Raw genomic sequence first — 23,716 nt, 5'->3', positions numbered from 1 at the left:
ATTAACTGCTCACAATTGTGGTTAGGTTACATATGTAAATCTGGAGACCTGGAAACTACATAAATTCCACCAGAAAAACAAGAGGTGGATAAAGCTGGTTCTCACTCATGAGGTGTGAGATACACTTCTTTAGGTGATTGAGTTGTGATATTCTGCTTTGTTGTTACCGCAGGATCTGTTTCTTGCTCTTTGGTAAGTCTCTGTCATGTATTTATTAATCTCCTTTTCTCAGTCTTTTTTTTTTTTGCCAATGCCCAAATCTTAGTGAAATAGAAATAACCCTTCTTATTTTTTCCCTGTTAATTGCTTGCATTGTACTTATTAAAAAATGTTTTCATTCACATGTGTACATTTCTAAACCAGATGCCGTACATCACAACGACTACAAGGAATAGTGATTCATGTGCATGAAAATTTGGGATGGAGGAAGAGCAGGGCCAGAATGGAGTTTTGGAAAGGTGGACTCTTGAAAAGAGTGTTTTTAAGTCTGTATACTTTTTCTACCATAAATTAATAAAACGACATGAAAATGTGAATGTAATTTATCCTTACAAAGATTCTGGAAAATAGATAGGAGGGGTAGAAAAAAATAATCTTTTCTTACCTCCTTATCACAGTCTACTATTAGCATTTTGATGTTTTTGTTTTTGTTACAGTTAGGTTAAATGGTTAAAATTAGGGTCTTTATGAAATTTTGTATTCTAGTCTTTTCTTGTTACTCTTTTTTTTTTTTTCCTCTTATTAGTATTGGCTAATTCTTACTTGCATTTTAGTCCAGGATTCTTATCCTGGGGTCTATGAATAGACTTCTCAGTGTCTAGGAACCCTCTGAAATTATATGCAAAATAAGTGTGCATTTTCCTAAGGAGAGGGTAATTGCTTTGAACACTTTTTAAGAGGGATCTGTGTTCCAAAAATGGTTAAGAATCACTGGCCTTCAGAATGAGATTGCCTCAGGTCTTTTCCAGCAGTAATCCAGAACATAGCTCATTAAATGAGAATTAAGTATAAAATCCATAACATAGAATCCAAAGTGTTCCACGATAAGGTAAGAGCAGCTCGTCAGCCACTATTTCACCTTTATCTCATATGCTTGAACCCTGGAGATGGAGTTTCCAGATTTTTATAACCTATCCTTTGTCAGTATTCATATTGAAAGCTACAGATCTCCCCCATTCCCAGTAATGTATCTTTTTATAACCTCTACCAATATCTTTCCCTTCACTGAGAGTTACTGAACCTGTTGAAGATTTGGGCAAAAAAAACCCATAAAACTGGAAACAACCTCAGTGCCCATCAGCAGGAGAATGGATAAATGAATCATGGTACATATGTATATTTTCTAAAATAGAATAAAGCAAAGGAGAGAAGAATTATCGCACCACATATACACATACACACACATACTCAAAGAAGTCATAAATGAACTATAGTTTTACACATAGATGTTTACTTAAAAAAAGTAAAAGAAAAGGAATGTATTTTATTTACATAAATTTCAAAACATGCAAAACTTTTCTCTGTATTTTTTACCCACACATGGGGTGAAAATATGAAGAAAGCAAAGTTATAATTGCAAAATTCAAGGTAGTGGTGCCCTGGAAGAGAACTGGGAGGTTCACATGGTAGAGCTATTGAGGAGAGAGTAATGTTGTGTTTCTTAACTGGCTGGTAGTTAATTAGAATGAGTAGGTTTTTCTTTTACTGTTTTTATATTCTACATGTGTTGTAAGTGTTTATTTCTGTCTACCAAACATTTATTTTAAAAAGTATAAAAACACAGAAAAAAACAGTCAATCTTACAAATAAAGAGATGCTGTGGAACTGTACCCATCCATACCGTCGATAGGGTATATCACATAGGCACAAGTCCACAAAATTTGCCCCTGCCCTATCTTTTCCAAATAGAGGAGTCTTTACTTTTAAATTTATATATGCCCATGTTGATTAAATGACTGTAGTCACTGGGAATGTAAGAAGTTAAGCAACAAGAAGATAAAGAGTCTTATACAGAATAGAAAGAAGAGTTCAACAAAATATTTTGAAATCAGGTTGGGTACCAGTGGCATTAAGTGAAAAAATTTTTTGAAATGAAACAGTTTTGCTGTAGTCAGGACTTCATGCCCTAGGAATGACAGTTGTGTGTATGTTTGGATATGTAGTGGCATGTGGAACCTGAAATGACACTAACTCAGAGTTGATTAAAACCACTTTTGTCCTTTAGAATGACTTTTTTTTTTTTTTTTTTAAGACGGTACCTGGGATTGAATCCAGGACCTCATATATGGGAAACAGGTGCTCAATCACTGAGCCATATCTATCCAATGAGAGTTAGTTTTTTGGTTGGTTGGTTGGTTGGTTTTTAGGCGGTACTGGGGATCGAACCCGGGACTTCATACATGGGAAACAGGCGCTCGACCACTTGAGCTATATCCACTCCCCTAGAATGACTTTTTGTACCGGCTGGTAGGGGAAGGTCCAGGCACTGCTGGTAGCCTCCCCTTCCTTTGCCTAGGTGGCTGAAGCTTCAGCAGTGTCAGGTGATCCTCTAAGCCACCCTTCCTTAGCACATGCCTAGCTGTTGGCTACTGACTTTGCTGTAGACTTTTCTGGCCCCTGATCCTTCCTCTGCCCCCACTTGGTCTCTAAAGTAATCTTGCCATCCCTTCTCTTAGACACAAAATATACTTTGTTTTTTCTTCTTCATTTGACATGATTTTGTTTAGTATTTTATGACTTCTTGTGTGGTAACTTACTAAGCTGATATTATAGAATGTATCCCTATATTTCTTAAGTTGTTTCTTCTGCTGGGATAAAGTTTATGGTCATAAAGAGGATCATGGGATTGCATCCCTTTGTAGATGAGAATTCCCTTTTGTTTTTCACTATTTTCAAGCTTTTATTGCATTTAAGTACTTCGGAGTGTCATAGCAAGACGTTTTTGAGTGTGCAAAAAAGAAAATTGTTTTTAATGAATTATAAGCATATCTTATAAATTCTTCTGCCCGTCTGCTTGATTCCAGAAATGATGGTTCCCAGCATTTGTCAAAAAAGGATTGGCTGATTGTATGATCAAAATTTAATGGCACTTTGGTGTTGAAGGCATCATTTTTTGCACATCTTGTAGTTTTTCACAAGTGCCATCTGGGCATTTCTATTTATAGCACTGGAGTTGAGTGCAACTGAGGATGATGCATCTTCTGGTGTTTTGATGAACAAAGGAGACTTTTTTCACTTGACTGTCAGTTTGCACTTGTTGCTCCCTGTGTCATGTCGTTGTTTTCTTTCTAATTAGAAAAATACTGAAGTTAATGTACAGGGGGAAAGAATTATTCTGTGATTATCTTGGGCTATTTATCCATTTTTAAAGCAAGTTAAAATAATAGCATGTTTATTTCCTCTTTGCAATTATTAATCTGGCAGTTTTTCCTTTGTAAAATTTATCTTATTAAAAAAGATAATCTAGTGAAGAAGATAATAGTTCTGACTCTATTTCACATCCTTGTACCTACCTAAAACAGTTCTTGGCACATAGCTGGTGTTCCATAAATTGAATTTGCTTTGCCTTTCTCCTGTAATGTGTTCCTGTAATTGTTCCTCTGAATTAGGAACTATTTCTTTAAATATCTGCAGCACAATAATTGGTTTAAATGCTTTTTGAAATATATCAGTTTTACTAACTTTAGTTAGTAAAAGCACACAAAAAGACCTCAATTTGTTAGCTGTTACAGAACAAATTCTACTTACCTTTACCCCCTGTCAGAATTGTTGATTGAATATATATACTCAGTATATCTACAAATGATATAAACCAATCAATTTTAAAATTTGAGGAACATGTAATGCCTTTTATTCTGAAAACAAAAGCAATTGAAAAATTGGAACATACAGAAAGCACACAGGAAGAGCACTACTACTTTGGTTGGTCACTTGGAGAAAATGATGTTTCGATGTGTATTCCTCTGACCTTTTCCTTGCACCGTTGCACATATTAATTTTTTACATAATTGGTTCATAATATATGTAGTGTTTAGGACTTTTTAAATCTTCTGATCTAATATTTTTAATGGAATTAAGTATTTTCTACATGATTTTTAGTGACTATATAAAATACTATGAGTATTCCATAATTACTTAGCTAGTTTTGTTGGTTATGTTTTTTTCTATTTTGTGTAATGCCGATAAACATCCTAGAAGAGAAATACTTGCATACACTTCTTGGTTGTTTTCCTGAGCAAAAATTTTTAGAATAGAGAACTTGATCAAAGGTATTCACATTAAAAAAAATTTTTTTTTGCAGGTGTTTAAAGGGGAGAAATATATCTACTAGGGATTTTTTTTGTACTATGGAGCGTTTTTTTAGTGTAATTATGTTTTAATATTCAGAACATTGAAAACCTATAGGATTTCTAGGTGCTGAACCATTTTTAATTCCATGGTAATATAGAAGTGCCATCTCAAATAAGTACCTGAAGTGTATAAAGGGAATTACATAGAGTTGGCCATCTACAGAAGGGTATGGAAATTACCTTAAATATTGTTTTCATCTTGTGATATAGCGATTGCTTTTTTAAAAAAAGATTTATTTTATTTATTTATTTCTCCCCTCCCTTTGTTGTTTACGCTTGATGTGTCTGTTTGTCTTTCTTGTTTCTTTGGGAGACAGTGGAAACCAAACCTGGGACCTCCCCTGTGGGAGAGAGGTGCCTAATTGCTTGAGCTGCCTCCGTTCCCTGCTTTGTTGTATCTCTCGTTACTTTTTTCTTCTTGTGTCTCTTGCTGTGTCATCTTGTTGTATCAGCTTGCCACACCTGCCCATCACACCAGCTTGCGGTTTTCTTTAGGAGGCACCAGGAACCAAACCATGGACCTCCCATGTGGTAGATGGGAGCTCAATCACTTGAACCACATTTGCCTCCCTATGCATTGCTTTTAAAAACGTGATAATAACAAGTGATAAGTTGATATAAAGATGAATTAAATGTTCTTTGATTTAAAAATTTCTGTTTAGTTCATTCTTTCACCGATTCTATTGTAATTAATCCAAAGGCTGACCCTGGTTACATCCATCTGCCTGTTTTCAGCTGAAGGACAATTTGAGATTGACTATTTTTTAAAGAATGGTGTGTTATTCCTCATTGCCCTTTAGCAGTAGAAGTGACCTTGTGAAATGAATGTTCTACTAAATATTCTCTATCATCTTGTTCTAGTTCTGCATTGTCTTAATACATATGTCATTCTTACAGCTGTTATCACACTTAATTATACTTGCTTGTTAAATGGTTGTCTCTTCCTAATTGGGAAATTAACTGTGGTGTAGGGATCATATCTGTCTTGTACTCAGTATAGTACCTTTATTTAATAGACATTCAGTGACTAAAAGGATGAATCATTGAATGCAGAGTAAGATCTGAACATATGTACTGTGTGCAGAGAGCCTTTTTCCCTTCACCTGAGCACAAAGCTTATAAATTAAATAATAGTAAATACTGTTATGTATTAATTTAATTCTTTAATTTATTGAGCATATACTTAAGAATTCTTCAAGAGTGTGATGTTAAATGGCTATATAGTATTCTGTTGAATTTATGAACTCATTTTATTTAGTTAATTCTCCATTATCAGACATTGAGCCTTAAGGGTCCTTCATTTAGTAAGTGGAGGTGTTGCTAATGCCTGCCCAGCCTACTATCCTTGTGAGGCTCCCATGAGCTCATGTGTGGTAAAGGGCCACCTAAAACTAGAGAGCACTGCTCTGTGAGGGATGGTATTTTAAAAATTATTTGCTTAATTGTTTTTTGTGGTTAGTTTTGGTACCCAAATTGCTGTTTTCAGTGGGAATATGTTTAAAGGCAAAAATAATTGAACCTATCATTAATTTGGAGAGAACCTTTGCTCTTGTATGTTTGGACTACTTTTTATTACAATGTATATTTTAATTACCTAAATAATTTTCACGTAAATAATTATCACATCTAGATTCCAAAACAGAAAAAAAATTTGACTGGATAAAATCTTCTTGTAGGAAACCTAGTCATCTTTTTTTTGCATTTGATTGTTCTAGTATTGATATTGTCTTATTTAAAATCCAAGCTGTATTTCATGCTACCTTTAAAATTTGTGCATTTGTTGGCTTCTCAAAGAAGAAAGCAATGGTGCCTTTTTTTTTTTAGGAGGTACCTGAGATTGAACACAGAACCTTGAACGTGGGAAGCAGGTGCTTACTCACTTGAGCTACATCCACTCCCCAGTAATGATGCCTTTTTTTTTTTTTCAATTTTATTTTATTTTAGTACCTTCTTTGCAATTCTCAAGAGATATTTTGGAGTTCATGTTTAAATGTCCGTGAAAATAATATAGTGCTGGTTGTTTTTGTTTAGCTGCTCTGTCAAGTGTGAAGTGTGGTGCTGGGGGCTTGCCAAGTCTGGAGGGCAGCTAGTGAGACTGCGGGAGGAGGCTGCACCTTCTCCTGGTCTTAGGCACTCAGAAACTTCATATGCAGTAACATGTCAAGAAATGTGATTACTTTATGGAAAACATTTCTAGTGGGTAAAAACCTGTTCTTATATTGTTTAAGAACAAATGCTGTGTGCAGAGGTGGTAGAAATATGAAATATGAAAGGTTTTTGAGGGGTCTGTAGTCTATTAGGTTTTGTTATTTAGCAAGCTTTCAGAGAGTTTTTAGTCTTTTCTTAGAAAGAGATAAACAATCAAAGCACTCTGAAGCCTGTTGGGAAAGCACTGAGAAAGGACTTCTGAGTAACTGAGCTGGGGGTGGGGAAAGGGAGGGAATCCTGTCTAGGAGGTTTTTTCTGTTTGAAGTGAGACAGAACAATCTGGCCAGAATTAGCAGCAGCAACACAAATGAGGAAATGATTTAACTGAACTTATTGTTTCCCCGTGACATTGTTCTGATATGATAGCCAAGAATTCCTTTTGTTAATGCTCAGTATACTTGAGGAGGCAAAATGGGTGAAGGGATAAATGAAACAGCCTTTGCTTTTTTTCCTTTTTTTAGTGCCAGTTTTGGGGATCAAACCCAGGACCTCGTACATGGGAAGCAGGCACTCGACCGCTTGAACTACATCCACTTCCCAGCCTTTACTTTTTTTTTTTAAGATTTTAAAAAAAATTTCTCTCCCCCTCCCCCCTCCCCAGTTGTCTGCTCTCTGTGTCCATTCGTTGTGTGTTTTGTGACAGCTTCTATCCTTATCAGCAGCACCGGTAATCTGTGTTTCTTTTTGTTGCGTCATCTTGTTGTGTCAGCTCTCGGTGTGTGCAGCGCCATTCCTGGGCAGGCAGCTCTCCTTACTTACGGGGCGCACTTCTTGTGCGGGGGGTACTCCCCTATGCGGGCCAGCCTTTACTTTTTGAGTTGCCGTTCATGGGGGGAAAATACCATGGCAATTAATAATTAACAATATTGAGCCTTTAGGTTGTCCTGGGCCAAGTTAAGCACTTACTTTTTAACTCATTTAATCCTCACAATAATCCTATGGGAGGCACTCTTTTCCCATTTCACAGACGAGGGAACTGAGGCAAAGCAATATTAGGTAATTTGCCTGGTGTGTTTACATGTCTAGGAATTGGGAGAACCAGAAAATGAATCAAGTTGTCTTCAGGGGAAGCGGACTTGGCCCAATGGATAGGGCGTCCGCCTACCACATGGGAGGTCCAGGGTTCAAACCCAGGGCCTCCTTGACCTGTGTGGAGCTGGCCCATGCACAGTGCTGATGAGTTCAAGGAGTGCCCTGCCATGCAGGGGTGTCCCCTGCATAGGGGAGCCCCACATGCAAGGAGTGCACCCCATAAGGAGAGCCACCCAGCGTGAAAGAAAGTGCAGCCTGCCTAGGAGTGGCACCACACACACGGAGAGCTGATGCAGCAAGATGACGCAACCAAAAGAGACACAGATTCCTGTGCTGCTGATAAGGATAGAAGCTGTCACAGAAGAACACACAGTGAATGGACATAGAGAGCAGACAACTGGGGTTGGTGGGGGACAAGGGAGAGAAATTAAAAAAAAGTTGTCTTCAGAACACTTACTTTTAACCATCATGCTGTACATATTGCCTCTCAAAATAGTTTTACTATTCTGTGCAATGATACTGAAAGTCTACATCTGATTTGAATTTAACTTTTAGATTAAAATTTATTTTGATGTCTCTTCTTGTGGCAGGAAACTTATGGGGGGCGGGGGGGAAGTGGGGGGTATTATCCAGTACTTCAGACATCCTTGGGCCACTTGAATTGTATGAGAGCTAGGCTTTTCAAGTCACTTGTGTTCAAAAGCATTCAAAATTTCCTTAGGAAGAAAAGAATTGTTGTTAATTGAGAGTTTAATGTTTATTATAACTAGCATATTTATTTTATATCAGATTGATGATACTGTGATACTGAAGAGTTATAGTTTTTTTTTATGGTATATATTTTAATACTCTGTCATGAACACATATGGCATATTTATGCTGGTTTTATAAGATTTGGAATCTAAGTTTGTTATCTTAAATAAGGAACTTTATGATTGTAAATCTTCTGCTCAAATCTGGTTTATGCTGCAATATGCTTTATACCACTGTCCAGAAATAAATTACCGTGAGAAGGTGAGGGACCTGCCTTTGAGTTTTGGTTTTATGGTTTTGAAAATAAGTGGTATACAAAATACTTCTATTGTGTGCCATTTTTCTTAATTTTGGTTTGAGGGAGCTTTTGGAAGAGGAAGGTTGTGCTGAAGATGTCACTTTGTTAGAAAAGTTAATATAAAGTTACAATGTTGCCACAATGGTATGTTAATTATAGTTGTGGGCAAAATCTTTAGTAATTTGCCAACAACAGTATAATTGCTACATACTTTGTGATATTAAACAAATTTATTCTGGAGAATAAAAAGGCTTTTAAGTACACATCTTGTTTTGACTGCCGTGTTTTCCAGAGCTTAGTAATTAAAACATTATTTCTGCATCCTTATGCTGAAGTAACCATGGTGGAAAGAGGGTAAGGAAAAAAGGGGGTGTAATTAGGTGATTTAGCAGACTTTGTAAGGCTAATTTTAACTTGAAAGGTCTCCAAGAAAGAGAAGATGGTCAGTTGTGTTCTTCAATAAACTGAGACGTTTGAAACATGCTGATAGTCATTTTAAAAGCATTTATGTTTTTCTTGGATAAGGTGTTCAAGTGAGTCCTTAAATAAAAGATGCTGTCCTGTTCATCTCCAGCTTGCCTAAGGTAATGAATATCAGCCACAATGTGAGGAATAGAGAGTTTAGAGACAAACTCATCATGTTGTACGGAGAGGATAAGTCGGGATCTCTTCCCTTTGGGCTTGGGAAAAAGATATAATTAGGTCTCAGAAGCTGAAACTGCCTTTCAGATTCATAAAGGGGGGACTCAGGAAAACAGCCTTGAAACACGGGATTTGGATGATGATTAGGAGCTAAGGCCCAGAGGTGAGGATGAACAAAACGAGTTATTGGGGAAGTCAGGAGAAAGTCTGAACAAAGACTCATTCCTCTAGAGAGTCCAGAAAATGGTTATGATAATAATCATTCTAATAATAGCTGCTAACTTAGCTTGACTTCCTTCTTGAAACATTTTTGTTACTTGGCTCCTGGGACTCCTTGCTCCCCTGATTGCCTCCCTTCCTCACAGGTCATTCTCATTTCTTCCTCACCTTCGTAGGCTAAAAGTATACCTGGTTATGAATGGAGTTTACAGCACAGAATTATATATTTGAGTATGGTTAAAAGGAGAAATTTGAGGTTTTATATATGTTATTACAATAAAAATTTTAAAAAGAAAACACTGAACAACACAAATAGTGAACCCTATTGTAAATGAACTCTATTGTAAATGATGGACTATGGTTAATAGTACAACTATAAAAATGTTCTTTTATGAATTGTAACATGTACTAGTAATACATGTAACATGTAACTAATACAAGGTGTTAATAAGGTGGTATATGGAAACTAAGTATTTTATGCATCATCTTTCATAAACCTAGAACTTCTCTTATTTAAAAAACAAAAAAAGTGCACCAGGGTTTTGTCATCATATCTTTTCTCAGTTTACAGAGAAGGCAGGCTCCTTAGGTGATTTAATCCAGTCCTAAGACTTTAAATGTCATTAAGGTGGTGATGTGTCCCAAATATATTACGATAGCCTGTACTTCTAGAATTCTAGACTTGTACCAAGTTGCTAATAACTTAATTCACCTTGATGGTAATATGCATCTCAAACTTAAAATGTTCTGAACAGAATTGCTTCTCCTTCCCTGCCCATCCAAAATGGCTCCTCCTTCACTTTTGTTTTGTTTTGTTTTGTTTCCTCCTTCACTTTTATCCATTCTTTTATTTGCTCAGACAAAAAATATTAGAGTTACTTTTGCTTTATTTCTTTTTCTCATAGGCCACATGAGAGTCCTGTTATCTCTGCCTCCTGAATTTATCCTGAATCCAGTTACTTTTTACCATTTCTACTGTACTATATAAATCAATACTGCAATAGCCTCTGGTTTCTCTGCTTCTACTTTTGTTCCCATGCATAGCCAGAGTCATATTTTGGAAATGTAAGTCAGATCATGTCACTACTCTGCTTAAAATCCTTCACTGGGGATGGTGGTCATGGCAGCACAACATTGTAAATGTAATTAACACCACTGAATTGTATACTTGGAAGTGATTAAAATGGGAAATTTTAGATTGTACATGTTACCAGAATAAAAATTTTAAAAAACCAACCAACCATAGACCTATACAACTCAAAGAGCAAACCCTAATGTAAACTATGAATTATAGTTAATAGAATAATTATAATAATATAGCTAACGTAAAATATTAATAATAGGGAACACCGTGCATATGAGGTAGGGTATATGGGAACTGTACTTTCTGCATGGTTTTTCTGTAAACTTACAGCTGCTCTAATAAAAAAAAAATTAATAAAAGAGAAAAAATTGTTAAAAAAAACCTTCTTTGTTGGGTTTCCTTCACTTTTAGAATAAAATGAAAAATCATCTCCTTGATCCCAAGGCCTCACAGAATCTGGCCTCTTGCTAGCTATCTGATTTCATAATCTCATCATTATTTACTTTGCCCTGGCTACCCTGATTGTGTTGCTGCTCCTTAAACTTTATTCAGTTTTCTTCTCAAATATTACCTCCTTAAAGGTGGCGTCCTGCCTACTCTTATCTAAAATATCCACTCCTACGATTGTGACTGTCACCTTTTATCTCCTAATCCTGCTTTATTTTTCCTGGTGATAACTATACTATCTCTGTTTTCTAATTATCTGACTCCTTCATTGGAATGTAAGCTCCATGAGCAGGGACTTGTTTTCACTGGATTTGGTCAGACGTGGGGCATGGTAGTCACTCACATATTTTTAAATTAAAAAAGTTTTTGAACATTTGCTTTGTGTTAAGCCCTGAGCTAAACTCTTACTGTGGCCTAATCGTTAATCTTCCTATATCAAGGTAGACAGTATTATTATTGTGCCAATTTTATGGATAAGAAAATTGAGGTTTTCATAGTTCACTATTTGTACAAGTTATAGATGGAGCTAGGATAGTTTTGGATACTTAGAGTGAAGTAAGATTAAAGCCTCTCTAGTATTCTACTTCCTTTGTTGATAAAAATCCTTGGAAATGTCTTCAGGGAACAGTTTACCTTTGGATCATTGAATATTGGGCCAACTTATTAAGAAAAAGTTCAGGGAAACCGATGTGGCTGAAGTCATTGGGCTCCCATCTACTATATAGGAGGTCCAGGGTTCAATTCCTGGGGTCTCCTGGTGAGGGCAAGCTGGCCTGCATGGCGTGCTGGCCCACGCGGTGTGCTGGCCTATGTAGAGAGCTGGCGTGGCAAGATGATGCAACAAAAAGAGACACAGAGGAGACGAGAAACTCAGCAGACCAGGATGCTGAGGTGGTGTAAGAGATTGAGTTCCTCTCTCCCACTCTGAAAGGTCCCAGGATTGGTTCCCAGTGCCACCTAAAGAAAACACAAGCAGACACAGAAGAACACACAGCAATTGGGCGCAGAAAGCAGACAGCAAGTGCAAAAATAACAAGGTGAGGGTGGGGTGGGTAGGGGATAAATAAATAAATAAATCTTTAAATGTTCAGTTTGGGATCAAGAGACAATGCTTTTTTTTTTAAATTTCTCCCCTTTCCCAGCCCCCCCCCGCCCCGCCCCAGTTGTCTTCTCTTCTCTGTGTCCATTCGCTGTGTATTCTTCTGTGCCCGCTTGTATTCTTGTCAGCGGCACCGGGAATCTGTGTCTTGTTTTGTCGCTTCATCAGCTGTCCATGTGTGCGGTGCCATTCCTGGGCAGGCTGCACTTTTTTTGTGCTGGGCAGGTTTCCTTATGGGGCGCACTCCTTGTGCGTGGGGCTCCCTTACGCAGGGGACACCCCTGTGCCGGGTGTGGCACGGTACTCCTTGTGCGCATCAGCACTGTGCATGGGCCAGCTCATCACACTGGTCAGGAGGCCCTGGGTTTGAACCTTGGACCTCCCATGTGGTAGGAAGATGCCCTATCCATTGGGCCAAATCTGCTTCCCAAGAGACATAATGCTTTTAATGTAGGAATAGACCCTTGTCTTTCCCCACCCCTGCAAACACAGCATACTACCACTCATGGGTTGCTGATGCCAAATACAGTTCTTGTGGGATTTCTATTATATAAATGGCAAGCAAAAGTTCCCAAAGGGAAGTGGACATGACTCAACTGATAGAGTGTCCACCTACCATATGGAGGGTCCAGGGTTCGATACCCAGGGCCTCCTGACCCGGGTGGTAAGCTGGCCCATGCATAGTGCTGCCGCACACAAGGAGTGCAGTGCCATGCATAGGTGTCCCCTGCGTAGGGGTGCCCCACATGCAAGGAGTGTGCCCTGAAAGGAGAGCCAACCCGCATGAAAAAAGCGCAGCCCTCCAGGAGCGAGGCCACACACATAGAGAGCTGATGCAGCAAGATGATGCAACAACAGCAAAAAGAGACGCAGTTTCCCAATGCCGCCGGATAACGCAAAGCAGACACAGAACACACAGCAAATGGGCACAGAAAGCAAACAACAGGGGAGAAGGAGAGAGAAATAAATAAAATAAATCTTAAAAAAAAAAGTTCCCATTCTCCATTGGTTGGTGTGTTCTGTCTACATAATTGGCCACCGTACCTCTGCTCCTGCCTTCCTGTAGTCCAGTCTGCACACCGTAGCCTGTATATGTCATCAAGTCATTCCAGTGGCTTCTTCCTGCTCAGTGGCTAAGGCATCCATGGTTTGACCCTGGAATTGTAGTGCTTGTTTCCCCTTTCTTGCTCACTGCACTAGAGACGCACTGGCCTTCTTCCAGTACCTGGATGGGTCGTGCTTCTTTCTGCCCTGAGGCTTCCTAAAGCTGTTCCCTCAGCCTTGAATGCACTTTGCTCAGTGGTTTAGAGCTCTGGATCCAGATGACCCAAGATTGAATCTAGGGTCTGGCTTTAGGTAATCTATCTCTGTGTCTCAGATGCTCTAACTGTAAAGTGAAGATAATAATAGTACCTATTTCATTAAGGTTATTGTGATCATTAAGCAAGTGAGCACATGTAACACTTGAGTACAGTGCCTGGCATATAAAAAGAAGCACTTGGCTAAGTGTTAGCTTTTGCTGCTGTTTCCCATTTTGTGTAGCTTGTTCCTGCTTATCTTTCAGCCTAGCCGTCTGTGTCTCCCCAAACCAGGGTTTACTTGCTCAAAAATCATCTCTTTCATCTATTTCCTTATTTATTTATTTATTGGAGGTACCGGGGATTGAACCTGAGACCTTGAACATGGGAAGCAGGCACTCAGACCACTGAGCTACACCAGCCCCCCTATATTTCCATTCATGTGGTCCCCTTTATATGTTCCCATAGGGCCCAATGCTTTATCTAATATGACTCTTTTAATTTGAAAGCATGTATTTTTGTGATCTGATTATATGTCTGTCTCCTCCATTGGCTATAAGTTCTACAAGGGCAGAAATAACTCTTTTGCTTGCCATTGTATCCCTAGCACCCAGCGCAGTACCTAACATGTAGTTTGTATTCAGTAAATGTCCTCAATGAATGAAAGTGCAGTTTAATTTTTCCTCTCTTAAAATAGAATCTTAGGATCATTTGCAATAATCTTTCCTTTGAGAAAGTGTGGAAATTAACATTATTTCTGACTTAGAAGATGTATTGAGCAGAGTAGAGATTACTGAAAGGCAAGGTAGAAAGATCAGGAAATGGACTTGGGGCCATTGGATGCTGTGGTGATGAAGTGTTTTTGTGACTATCTTTAAGTGATACCCATCATAGACGTAGTAGGATGCTGAGCAAGGTTTAGCCAGCGCTTGTTGGGTCCCTGTTCTGTGCTGGGCAGTGAGCTGGCTGCTGAGCACATCACCCTTCTGATTAAGTATCTGTCTCAGGAGAACAAATTGGGAAGGTAAATGCTGAGAATATAAACGTTTATTTATGTCTTTTGGTGTTTACCTTACAGTTGTGCCTCCTGGGTGTGTGCACTCTGAGAATGTTAAATATCTGTTTCACACCCACAAAAGAATCCTTATACGAGGCAGATGTGTCATATCTAGGGACGGTGAAAATATTGAGCAATAAATAGTAACGGTAAGATAGCCCTGTATGCCATGAGATTCCATATTTCCTGCAAAACACAAATTCTAAGAGAGAATTCTAAGATTTCGGAAAGAAGAGGGTAGAAATCCTTTATACCTATTCCACTTCCGCACCTCCATTGTCTTTACCTTGGTCCTTGCCCTGCCTAGTGACCCACTGGTGTATCTTCTGCCTGCACTATTTAAAACCTGTCTTCTTTCCTCCTGCCCTGTTTACTATTACTGCAGATTCCTAAAAATTGCCATTTTACTCTCTAGATTGGAATTTAGATTCCCCATCTGTCTAGAGAGTAATGTTTCTTGCCAGATGCTGAGTAAGTTTGCTGCTCAGGGGAAAAAGACTTAGGAAGCAAATGGTCTTCAGGGAGCTACGTTCCAGTTCACTAATGGAATGGACTGGATTGCCTACTTCTGAAGTCAGTCCTGTGGATGATATGGAAAGAGGAGTTGTGGTATCTAGCTTCAAAGAAGTGACAGTCTATGAGGAAAGATAAGACTAACATATCCGTTCATTCTTCAGGTGTTTATTGAGTATTTACTCTGTACCAGAAATCATCCTCAGAGGTGGGGGCATAGCAGTGAATTAAACAGAAGTTCCTGGTCTCATGGATCCTACATTCTAGTGACTCGTAATAAGTCAGGTAGTCATGAGTGCAGTGGAGAAAAATAAAGCACAGTAAGGAGAGGAAGGGTAACAGCGGGTGATGACTTTAAATAGAATGGTTAAAAAAATGCCTTCTAATGAGGTGATATTTGAAACAGAGACCTGATGAAATTAGGGAGTGGCTATTCAGATATTGGAGAAATTAGCGTTCCTGGTAGAGCAGCAAGTGCAGAGGCCTTGAAGTGAGAACGTGTCTTTAGTAAGAAGGCCAGTGGAGCTGGAGTGGAGGAGTGAGCCCTGAGTCTTTGGAGGTGAGGTCAGAGGGAGGGAGAGATGCGCAAAATATAAAGTCTTTTGGAATTTTGTTCAGCGGGTGGTGGGAAGTTATTGGAAGGTTTTCAGTATAGGCATGAAGCAGACGTAATCTAAATTATGTTCTGAAAGAATCACTGTTTGTGGTATGGAGATTACGTTCTTTAGGAGCCAAAGGTAGAAGTGGGGAGACCAGTTAGGAGGTATTGCATAATCCAGGTGAGAGAGATGGCTTGGGTTAGAGTGGTAATGATGGAGGTAGTGAGAAATTGTGAGAGTTGGGGATATATTTTGAAAAGATAGATCAGATGTGGCAGGTGAGAGAAGAAAGTCAAAGATGACTCCAGGGTCATCTGTGAAAAGTTGCTTGTGTGGGTGGGTCTAGGTTTGGAGTATACTGTGTCCAGAAAAAACTTTGTAGGAGAGTAGACCTCAGGTGCAGAAGGTATTTAAAAGGGGCCTTAGAAAGTGGCATAGCCTGGTGGTTTTATAGGAAATAAAGCAATATGGAGTATACAGTTCTTAAATTAGAGTGAAAGAAGTGCAGGCCTCAGAAAATGCCTGGAGTCTATTCCTTCAAGGAAAAATGGTGACAAAGTAGACAAAGCCAGCATGCTGATGACACATGACCCTGAGTATGCATGCTGTATTTGTAAAAGCTTTTACACTGGTGAAAATGTAGTTTATGTGTTGAACATGTTCATTAATGACTATAATTCCATTCTTCTTATGTGCATGCTTTCTGAGAAGCAAATTAGTAGTCTGACATGCTGTATTTTAGCTCAGTTGACCTTGATACAAAAGCCTTTGTGTTAAATATCATTGCCCAGTCTTTCTATATTCTTTCAGTGAAAGCTAATAATATCTGCTGGTATTTTATGTATATATTTCACATGTATGCACTATTTTGTTTTTTCTTTTTGTGTTCCTGAAAATGGTACAGGATTTAATAAAATTAAAATTGTACATGACCTATGGAGGTCAGCCATCTGAGTGCCTCTTTGGTGTGGGGCGATGTAGAGGATCCATAAGACAGGCCCGTTGACTTAGTGATCTGTAGTGTGGCAGAGCCACCAGGGATTTGATGTCACACATAAGAGAGGGGGACCCATTGTTATACTGGGTTGTGGCCAAGAAATAAAATTCTTATATTTATGCTTTAGCTTACTTTAGCAATTACTGAACTTTTCTTGATTTGGTTTAAAAAATATTGTTCTCATTACCCATCAAATATTAAGAGAGTTTAACACAAGGTAAAATACCTTTTTTAAAAAAATTAACATTTGTATAGTGCTTTACACATTTAATCCTGTGAACCTAGTTATTATCTCAATTTTAGAGAGTACAAAAAGTTCAACAATACCCAAGGTCACAAAAAATCTAAATGTAATATTTCTTAACTGTTTTTTGTATGCTTAGAATATTAAGATACCAAGACATAGATGCTGAATCCTTTACCCTTTTTATTGCATATACGTCCCACTCCCTAAACATCCTTTTTCCTTGTTGAGTTCTATTGCAACCATTTTTAATTCAGAAAGAAAAGTCCTTTGACATATTTGAAATCACTAATTCATTGTCAGTGGATGTAACCATGAAATTCATGGACTTTAGAGGGTTCTGCTGTCATTAATATTTTGTATTTGTAAGAATTTTTTGATTTGCAGAGTTCTAGGGTTTTAACTTTCTAAATGAAACTTATTTCATATATTCAAAATAATACTATGTATAAGTAAATTTAAAAAATAAAATTAACAACACTCAGAGCACAAGCAACAAAAGAAAAAATGTATAAACGGGACCTCATTAAAATTAAAGACTTTTGTGCATTAAAGGTCTTTGTCCTGAAAGTAAAACAATGCCTTATACATTGGGAGAAAGAATTGTAAACCATATATCCAATAAGATTTTAATATCCATAATATATAAAGAACCCTGCAGCTCAACAACAAAAGACAATCAACCCAATTAAAAATGGACAAAAGATTCACACTGAAGAAATAGACATTTCTTCAATATACAAATGGCCAAAAGCCCTTGAAAAAATGCTTAGCATCATTAGCTGTTAAGAAAATGCAAATAAAAACCACAATGAGCTACTATTTCACACCACCAGAGTGGCTACTATTAAAAAAACAAACAAAACTTTCTGAAAAACCCAGAAAATTGCAAGTGTTGGAGAGGATGTGGAGAAATAGGAACATTCATTCATTGCTGGTGGCAATTTAAAATGGTACAGCTGCTGTGGAACACAGTTTGGCAGTTCCTCAGAAAGTATGGAACTATTTTATGACCTGGCAATCTCACTTCTAGGTATAAACACAAAATAATTGAAAGCAGGGACTTGAACAGATAGTTGCATACAGATGTTCACAGTGACATTATGCATAATTGCCAAAAGATTCAGAAGCAACCCAAGTGTTTATCAATGGATGAATGGATGCACAAAATGTGACTTCTTTCTTAAGAAACAAATTTCCAATGCCTTCTGAAGCCCCATGCATAACCTAAATATTGTGGGTAGGTATATAATATTGTTTGGCAAACTGTTATATAAATGGGTCTTTAAAATTGTGTTTTGATTTACTTATTTATGTTAACGAGTTTTCTTGTTGCTGATTAGTGTCAACTATTTTTAAAGCAGCTTGGTTTCAAAGCTCGAAGTTTGGATAACTTAGTTTTGGAAGCTTTTGAAAATCTGGGAGAAGGGAGTATTGAGGAAGAAGAAAAGGATTTCACATGAATCAGGACAGTAATTCACTGGTATACTTTTTATTTCTTCTTTACTAGGGAAGAGAGAACAAAGGGGTAGGATCTGAAACTAGCTCTTTTGTAAGTTGTTCTTGACAGAATCCTACCACTAGTGAGTAGTTAAAAGGCTGAATGAAATAGTTAAACCATTTATGACAGTCAGTTTTTTTAGTGGTTAGAAGTGTTTATTTTACTGTGTCTTTGAGTGGTGAGGACTGCTTCAGAGATCAGGCCCTTCATCTTGCCATTGCCTTTACTGCTGAGCCACTAAAACCTAGAACCTGGCTCACACGGTGTGACACTAATTTCCATTTTCTTGGCAGATTTCGTGTGTATGTAGTTTTTGTTTTGTTTTGTTTCAATCTTTTAAGAACTGTCATCTTCTTAGTCCCCTGTTTTAAGTGGGTAAAGAGAGTTTTAAATATTATCTGTGATATAATTTGAGAGAGAGAATGTACATACAAATAAAAATGCCTTTCTTTGTTTTGTTTTGGGAATTTCTGCATAAGAGAATAGGCAATTAAATGATGTGTGTCTAGGCTAAAGTATGGGGCTCTGTGGCCTTGGGTGAGTTATTTAACCACTCTATGATGACTTCTTTATCTATAAAATGGGGGTAATAAAACATCTGCCTCATTGCATAATTGGGAAGCTCAATAGGTTATTATACAGAAGGAACCTACCGCTGAGAGCAACGGTGCTCCATGCATATTAGCTATTACTTAGATCTTGGATGTGGTGCCTTTTGATTAGAAGTACAATTGGTTGCTAGATTACCGTTTGTGTGTGGGGAGATATTCTTTCTAGAACCAGGTCTCCTTGTCACATGATTATGTGCAGCATGAGCCTTATTAATACTCTGTCAGCATTTGAGGTTGGAACACAAGTGTGTCCATACCCAGGGGAATTCAGCAAGAGAAAGAGCTAAGCACAGTAGCAACTGTTGCTATTTGTGTCCAGCGCAGCAGCTGCCCCAGACAGATTTATTTTTTAATCCTGATCTCATTGATTTCCTGGGATGTGGCCCTGCCTTAGAGAAGGGGATTGGCTGAGAGGTCTTGTCTTTGAGATTTCATGACCACATGTTATAAAGGATTCTATTTCTTGTGAAATATGAGAAGCTAAAGCTTTGTGTCTATGAGAAAGGAAGAGAAGTTAAACCTCAGCATTCTCAACCAACCCCTGAGGTATAGTGTGGCTAGATGAATTACATGAGAAATTACTTTTTTTGAAAAAAAAAATTTTTTTTAAAGAAGCTTTAGATTGTATATATCACATAAAAAATATAGCGGATTCTCATATACCCTTCCTCTCCTCCTCCCACGCTTTCCCCATTAACATCTTTCATTAGTGTGGTACATTTGTTGCAATTGATGAATACATGTTGAAGCATTGCTACTAACCATGGACTAAGAAATTACTTTTTAAAAAAGTATGTAGGGAAGGGATGTGGCTCAACTGATAAGTGTGTTCACCTACCAAATGGAAGAGTCCAGGGTTTGAAACCCAGGGCCTCCTGACCTGTGTGGTGAGCTGGCCCATGCGCAGAGCTGCCGCATGCAAGGACTGCTGTGCCACACAGGGGTGCCCCCACGTGGAGGTGTCCCACATGCAAGGAGTGCACTGCCCCACAAGGAGAGCTGCCCCGTATGAAAGAAGTGCAGCCCGCCCAGGAATGGTGCCGCACACTCAGAGAGCTGATGCAACAAGATGACGCAACAAAAAAGAGACGCAGTTTCCCAGTGCCACCAAGGGTGCAAGCGGACACAGAAGAACACACAGCTACTGGACACAGAGAGCAGACAACGGGTGGGGGGGAAGGGAGAGAAATAAATAAAATAAATCTTTAAAAAAAAAATGTATATATTTTTCCTCTATTAGAGATGTTGTGGGTTTACAGAACAGTCATGAATAAATACAGGATTCCCTTATGCCATCTTGCATTATTGTGTGGAACATTTGTTTCAATTGATGATAGCACATGTTAAATAAAGCCATGGTTTTAACTTAGGGTTTCACTATTTGTGCAGGGTCTATACATGGATTTTTCAAAAAATTTTTTATTCTGTTACCATATATACAATCTAACATTTCCCCTTTTAATCATATTCAGATATATATTTCAGTGCTGTTAATTGCATTCACAATGTTTTGCTACCATCATTACCATCCATTACCAAAACATTTCCATTATTCCAAACAAGAACCCTGTATATTTTGAGCCTTAACTTTCCATTCCCTATCTCTATCCTGTCCCCTGGTAACCTATATTCTAGTTTCTGATTCTATGAGTTCATTTATTCTAATTATTTCAAATCAGTGAGATCATACAATGTTTGTCCTTTTGTGTCTGGCTTATTTCACTCAACTTGATATCTTCAAGGTTCGCCCATGTTGTCACTTATATCAGGACTTCATTCCTTTTTACAACTAAATAATATTCCATTGTGTGTATATACCACATTTTGTTAATTCATTCATCAGTTGATGAACATTGGGTTGCTTCCATCTTTTGGTAATTGTGAATAATACTATGAATATCAGTGTGCAAATATCTATTGGAGCCCCTACTTTCAGTTCTTCTGAGTATACATGTAGTACTGCGATTTCTGGGTTACATGGTAATTCTATACTTAGCTTTCTGAGGAACTGCCAGACTGTCTTCCACAGTGGCTGCACCATTTTACATTGCCACCAGCAATGAATGAGTGTTCCTGTTTCTTGGCATCCTCTCCAACACTTGTTATATTCCATTTTTTTAATGGTACCCATTCTCATGGGTGTAAAATGATATCTCGTGGTTTTGATTTGCATTTCCTTGGTGGCTAATGTTGTTGAGCTTCCTTTCATATGCTTTCTGGTGATTCGCATACCTTTTTTAGAGAAGATATGGGTTGTTTGTCTTTTTGTTAAGTTATAGGGTTTCTTTACTGGATATTAATCCTTTATCAGATATGTGATTTCTAAATATTTTCTTTCATTGTATAAGTTGTCCTTTTACTTTTGTGATGTCTTTTTTTTTTAGATTTATTTATTTATTTCTACCCCCTCCCCCCACTCTTTTTTTAAGATTTATTTTTATTTATTTCTCTCCCCTTCCCCCACCCCCCCAGTTGTCAGTTCTCTGTGTCCATTCACTGTGTGTTCTGTGACCGCTTCTATCCTTATCAGCGGCTCCCAAAATCTGTGTTTCTTTTTGTTGCATCATCCTGTTGTGTCAGCTCTCCGTGTGTACAGCGCCAGTCTTGGGCAGGCTGCACTTTCTTTTGCGCTGGGCGGCTCTCCTCACGGGATGCACTCCTCGCACCTGGGGCTCCCCTACATAGGGGACACCCATGCGTGGCATGACATTCCTTGAGCGCGTCAGCACTGTGCATGGGCCAGCTTCACATGGGTCAAGGAGGACCTGGCGTTTGAACCGTGGACCTCCCATGTGGTAGACGGACGCCCTATCCATTGGGCCAAGTCCACTTCCCTCCCTCTGCTCTTTTGTGCTTGCTCTCTCCTTTCTGTGTCTGCTTGTTTTCTCTTTAGGCAGCACCAGGAACTGATCCTGGGACCTTCCAGAGTGGGAGAGAGGCACTCAATCTCTTGCGCCACCTCAGCTCTGTGGTCTGCTGAATCTCTTATTGTCTCTCCTCTGTGTCTCTTTCTGTTGCATCATCTTGCTGCGCCAGCTTTCTCCATGGGCCAGCTCTCCAGGCGGGCCAGCTTGCCTTCACCAGGAGGCCCTGGGAATCAAACCCTGGACCTCTGATATGGTAGATGGGAGCCCAATTGCTTGAACCACATCCACTTCCTGTAATGTCCTTTGAGGAACAAAAGTTTTTTAATTTGATGAGGTCCCATCTATCTATTTTTTTCTTTTGTTGCTTGTGTTTTGGGTGTAAAATCTAAGAAACCATTGCCTAACACAAGGTCCTGAAGATGCTTCTCTACATTTCTTCTAGGAGTTTGATAGTTCTAGCTCTTATATTTAGGTTTGTGATCCATATTTAGTTGCTTTTTATATATGGTTTGAGGAAGAGGTCCTCACCCCCACCTTTTTTTTTTTTTTTTGGCAATTGGAGATCCAGTTCTCCAAGCACCATTTGTTGAAGAGACTATTCTTCTCCAGTTGAGTAGATTAAATCATTTGGCCATAAATGAGAGGGTTGATATCTGAGCTCTCAATTCTATTCCATTGGTCTATATTTCTGTCATTTTGCTAGTACCATGCTGTTTCGATTACTGTCATTTGTAATAAGTTTTAAGATCAGGAAATGTGAGTCCTCCATCTTCATTCTTCTTTTTCAAGATGGTTTAAGCTTTTTGAGGCCCCTTGCCCTTCCATAAAAATTCGATGATTTGCTTTTCAATTTCTGCAACGCAGGTTGAGAAATGACTTTTAATACAGGCAGGGAGACTTCAGCTTTTCAGTCAAAAAGTAGTATTCCTTTTTATGGCATTCTAAGGATGATTTAGTAGTCTGTGATTCCACCATGTAGATATGTGTGTGTGGGGGGATATGTGCATAACTTATAGTTGTCAGTCTACTGTGGATTTCAGAAATAGGACTATCTTTCCAATGTATGGCTTTCTGAAGTAGACAAGATCTTTAAAAAATTATTTCAAATAATAATTGGAGTAATTCATTAATCTTCTAATTTTTATTTCTCATTTGCTGAAATATTTCAAGCCTTGTGAAGCACATTGAAATAGTAACCTGTCCCACTCCAAATGTTGATGTTAACTTCCTAAAGGGAGGATAAATATTCAGTCACAAAATATTTGCTGAGTACATACTATGAATGTACTATGCTCTCTTGTGAATCCTGGGGACATCCAGTAAATGTTGGTCTGATTTTTTCAAGTGTCATATATAGATCACTTCTTCAGGTATTGGATTTGTTTGTTTTTCGATTGCCCTATTCAGATTCAATAGTATGAATTTACTGATTGGAATGTTTTGGACATATAATATCCATATTGAACTAAAGAACATGTAACTGCGAGTGACTTATAAGATTAAAACATTTTCATCCTCTAGGTATTATTAATCCAAAGAACCCAAAGGAAGCTCCAAAGTCCTTCAGCTTTGACTACTCCTATTGGTCTCACACCTCGGTAAGTGAACTCAGTGCAGGTGCTGGTAGTAGTCTTGGAATTTGCCATTGTAGCATCTCCTGCCTTCCCTACTTGCCCCCTCCCCCCTTTTTTGTCTTTTCATTTAGCCAGACAAGATCTAGTTCTTGTTTTGTGAGTATGGTCTAGCATGAGTTCAGTTTTTGATAGAGTGCTAATCTGAATAATAAAGTTTTTTTTTAAGATTAATTTTTTTAATTTATCTCTCTCCCCTTCCCCTCCACCTCCACCCCATTTGTCTGTTCTGTGTGTCCATTCGCTGTGTGTTCTTCTGTGTCTGCT

The 23,716-nt window shown here is 38.3% G+C and overlaps 1 protein-coding gene across 17 annotated transcripts in view; it reads left to right on the top strand.

Annotated features, from left to right (window-relative positions):
* KIF1B (kinesin family member 1B) overlaps positions 1-23,716 on the top strand; it is a 155,537-nt gene that overhangs the window by 21,762 nt on the left and 110,059 nt on the right. For all 17 annotated transcript variants that reach the window (XM_058304449.2, XM_058304439.1, XM_058304441.1 and 14 more), the window contains exon 3: positions 23,340-23,416. In XM_058304449.2, the coding sequence (XP_058160432.1) occupies positions 23,340-23,416 (77 nt within the window). The remainder of the gene's footprint in view (positions 1-23,339; positions 23,417-23,716) is intronic.

Source organism: Dasypus novemcinctus, chromosome 9 (assembly GCF_030445035.2).
Source record: "Dasypus novemcinctus isolate mDasNov1 chromosome 9, mDasNov1.1.hap2, whole genome shotgun sequence".
Lineage (NCBI taxonomy): Eukaryota > Metazoa > Chordata > Mammalia > Cingulata > Dasypodidae > Dasypus > Dasypus novemcinctus.
Note: the sequence above shows the minus strand (reverse complement) of the source record. Positions and strands in the feature narration are given on the sequence as shown.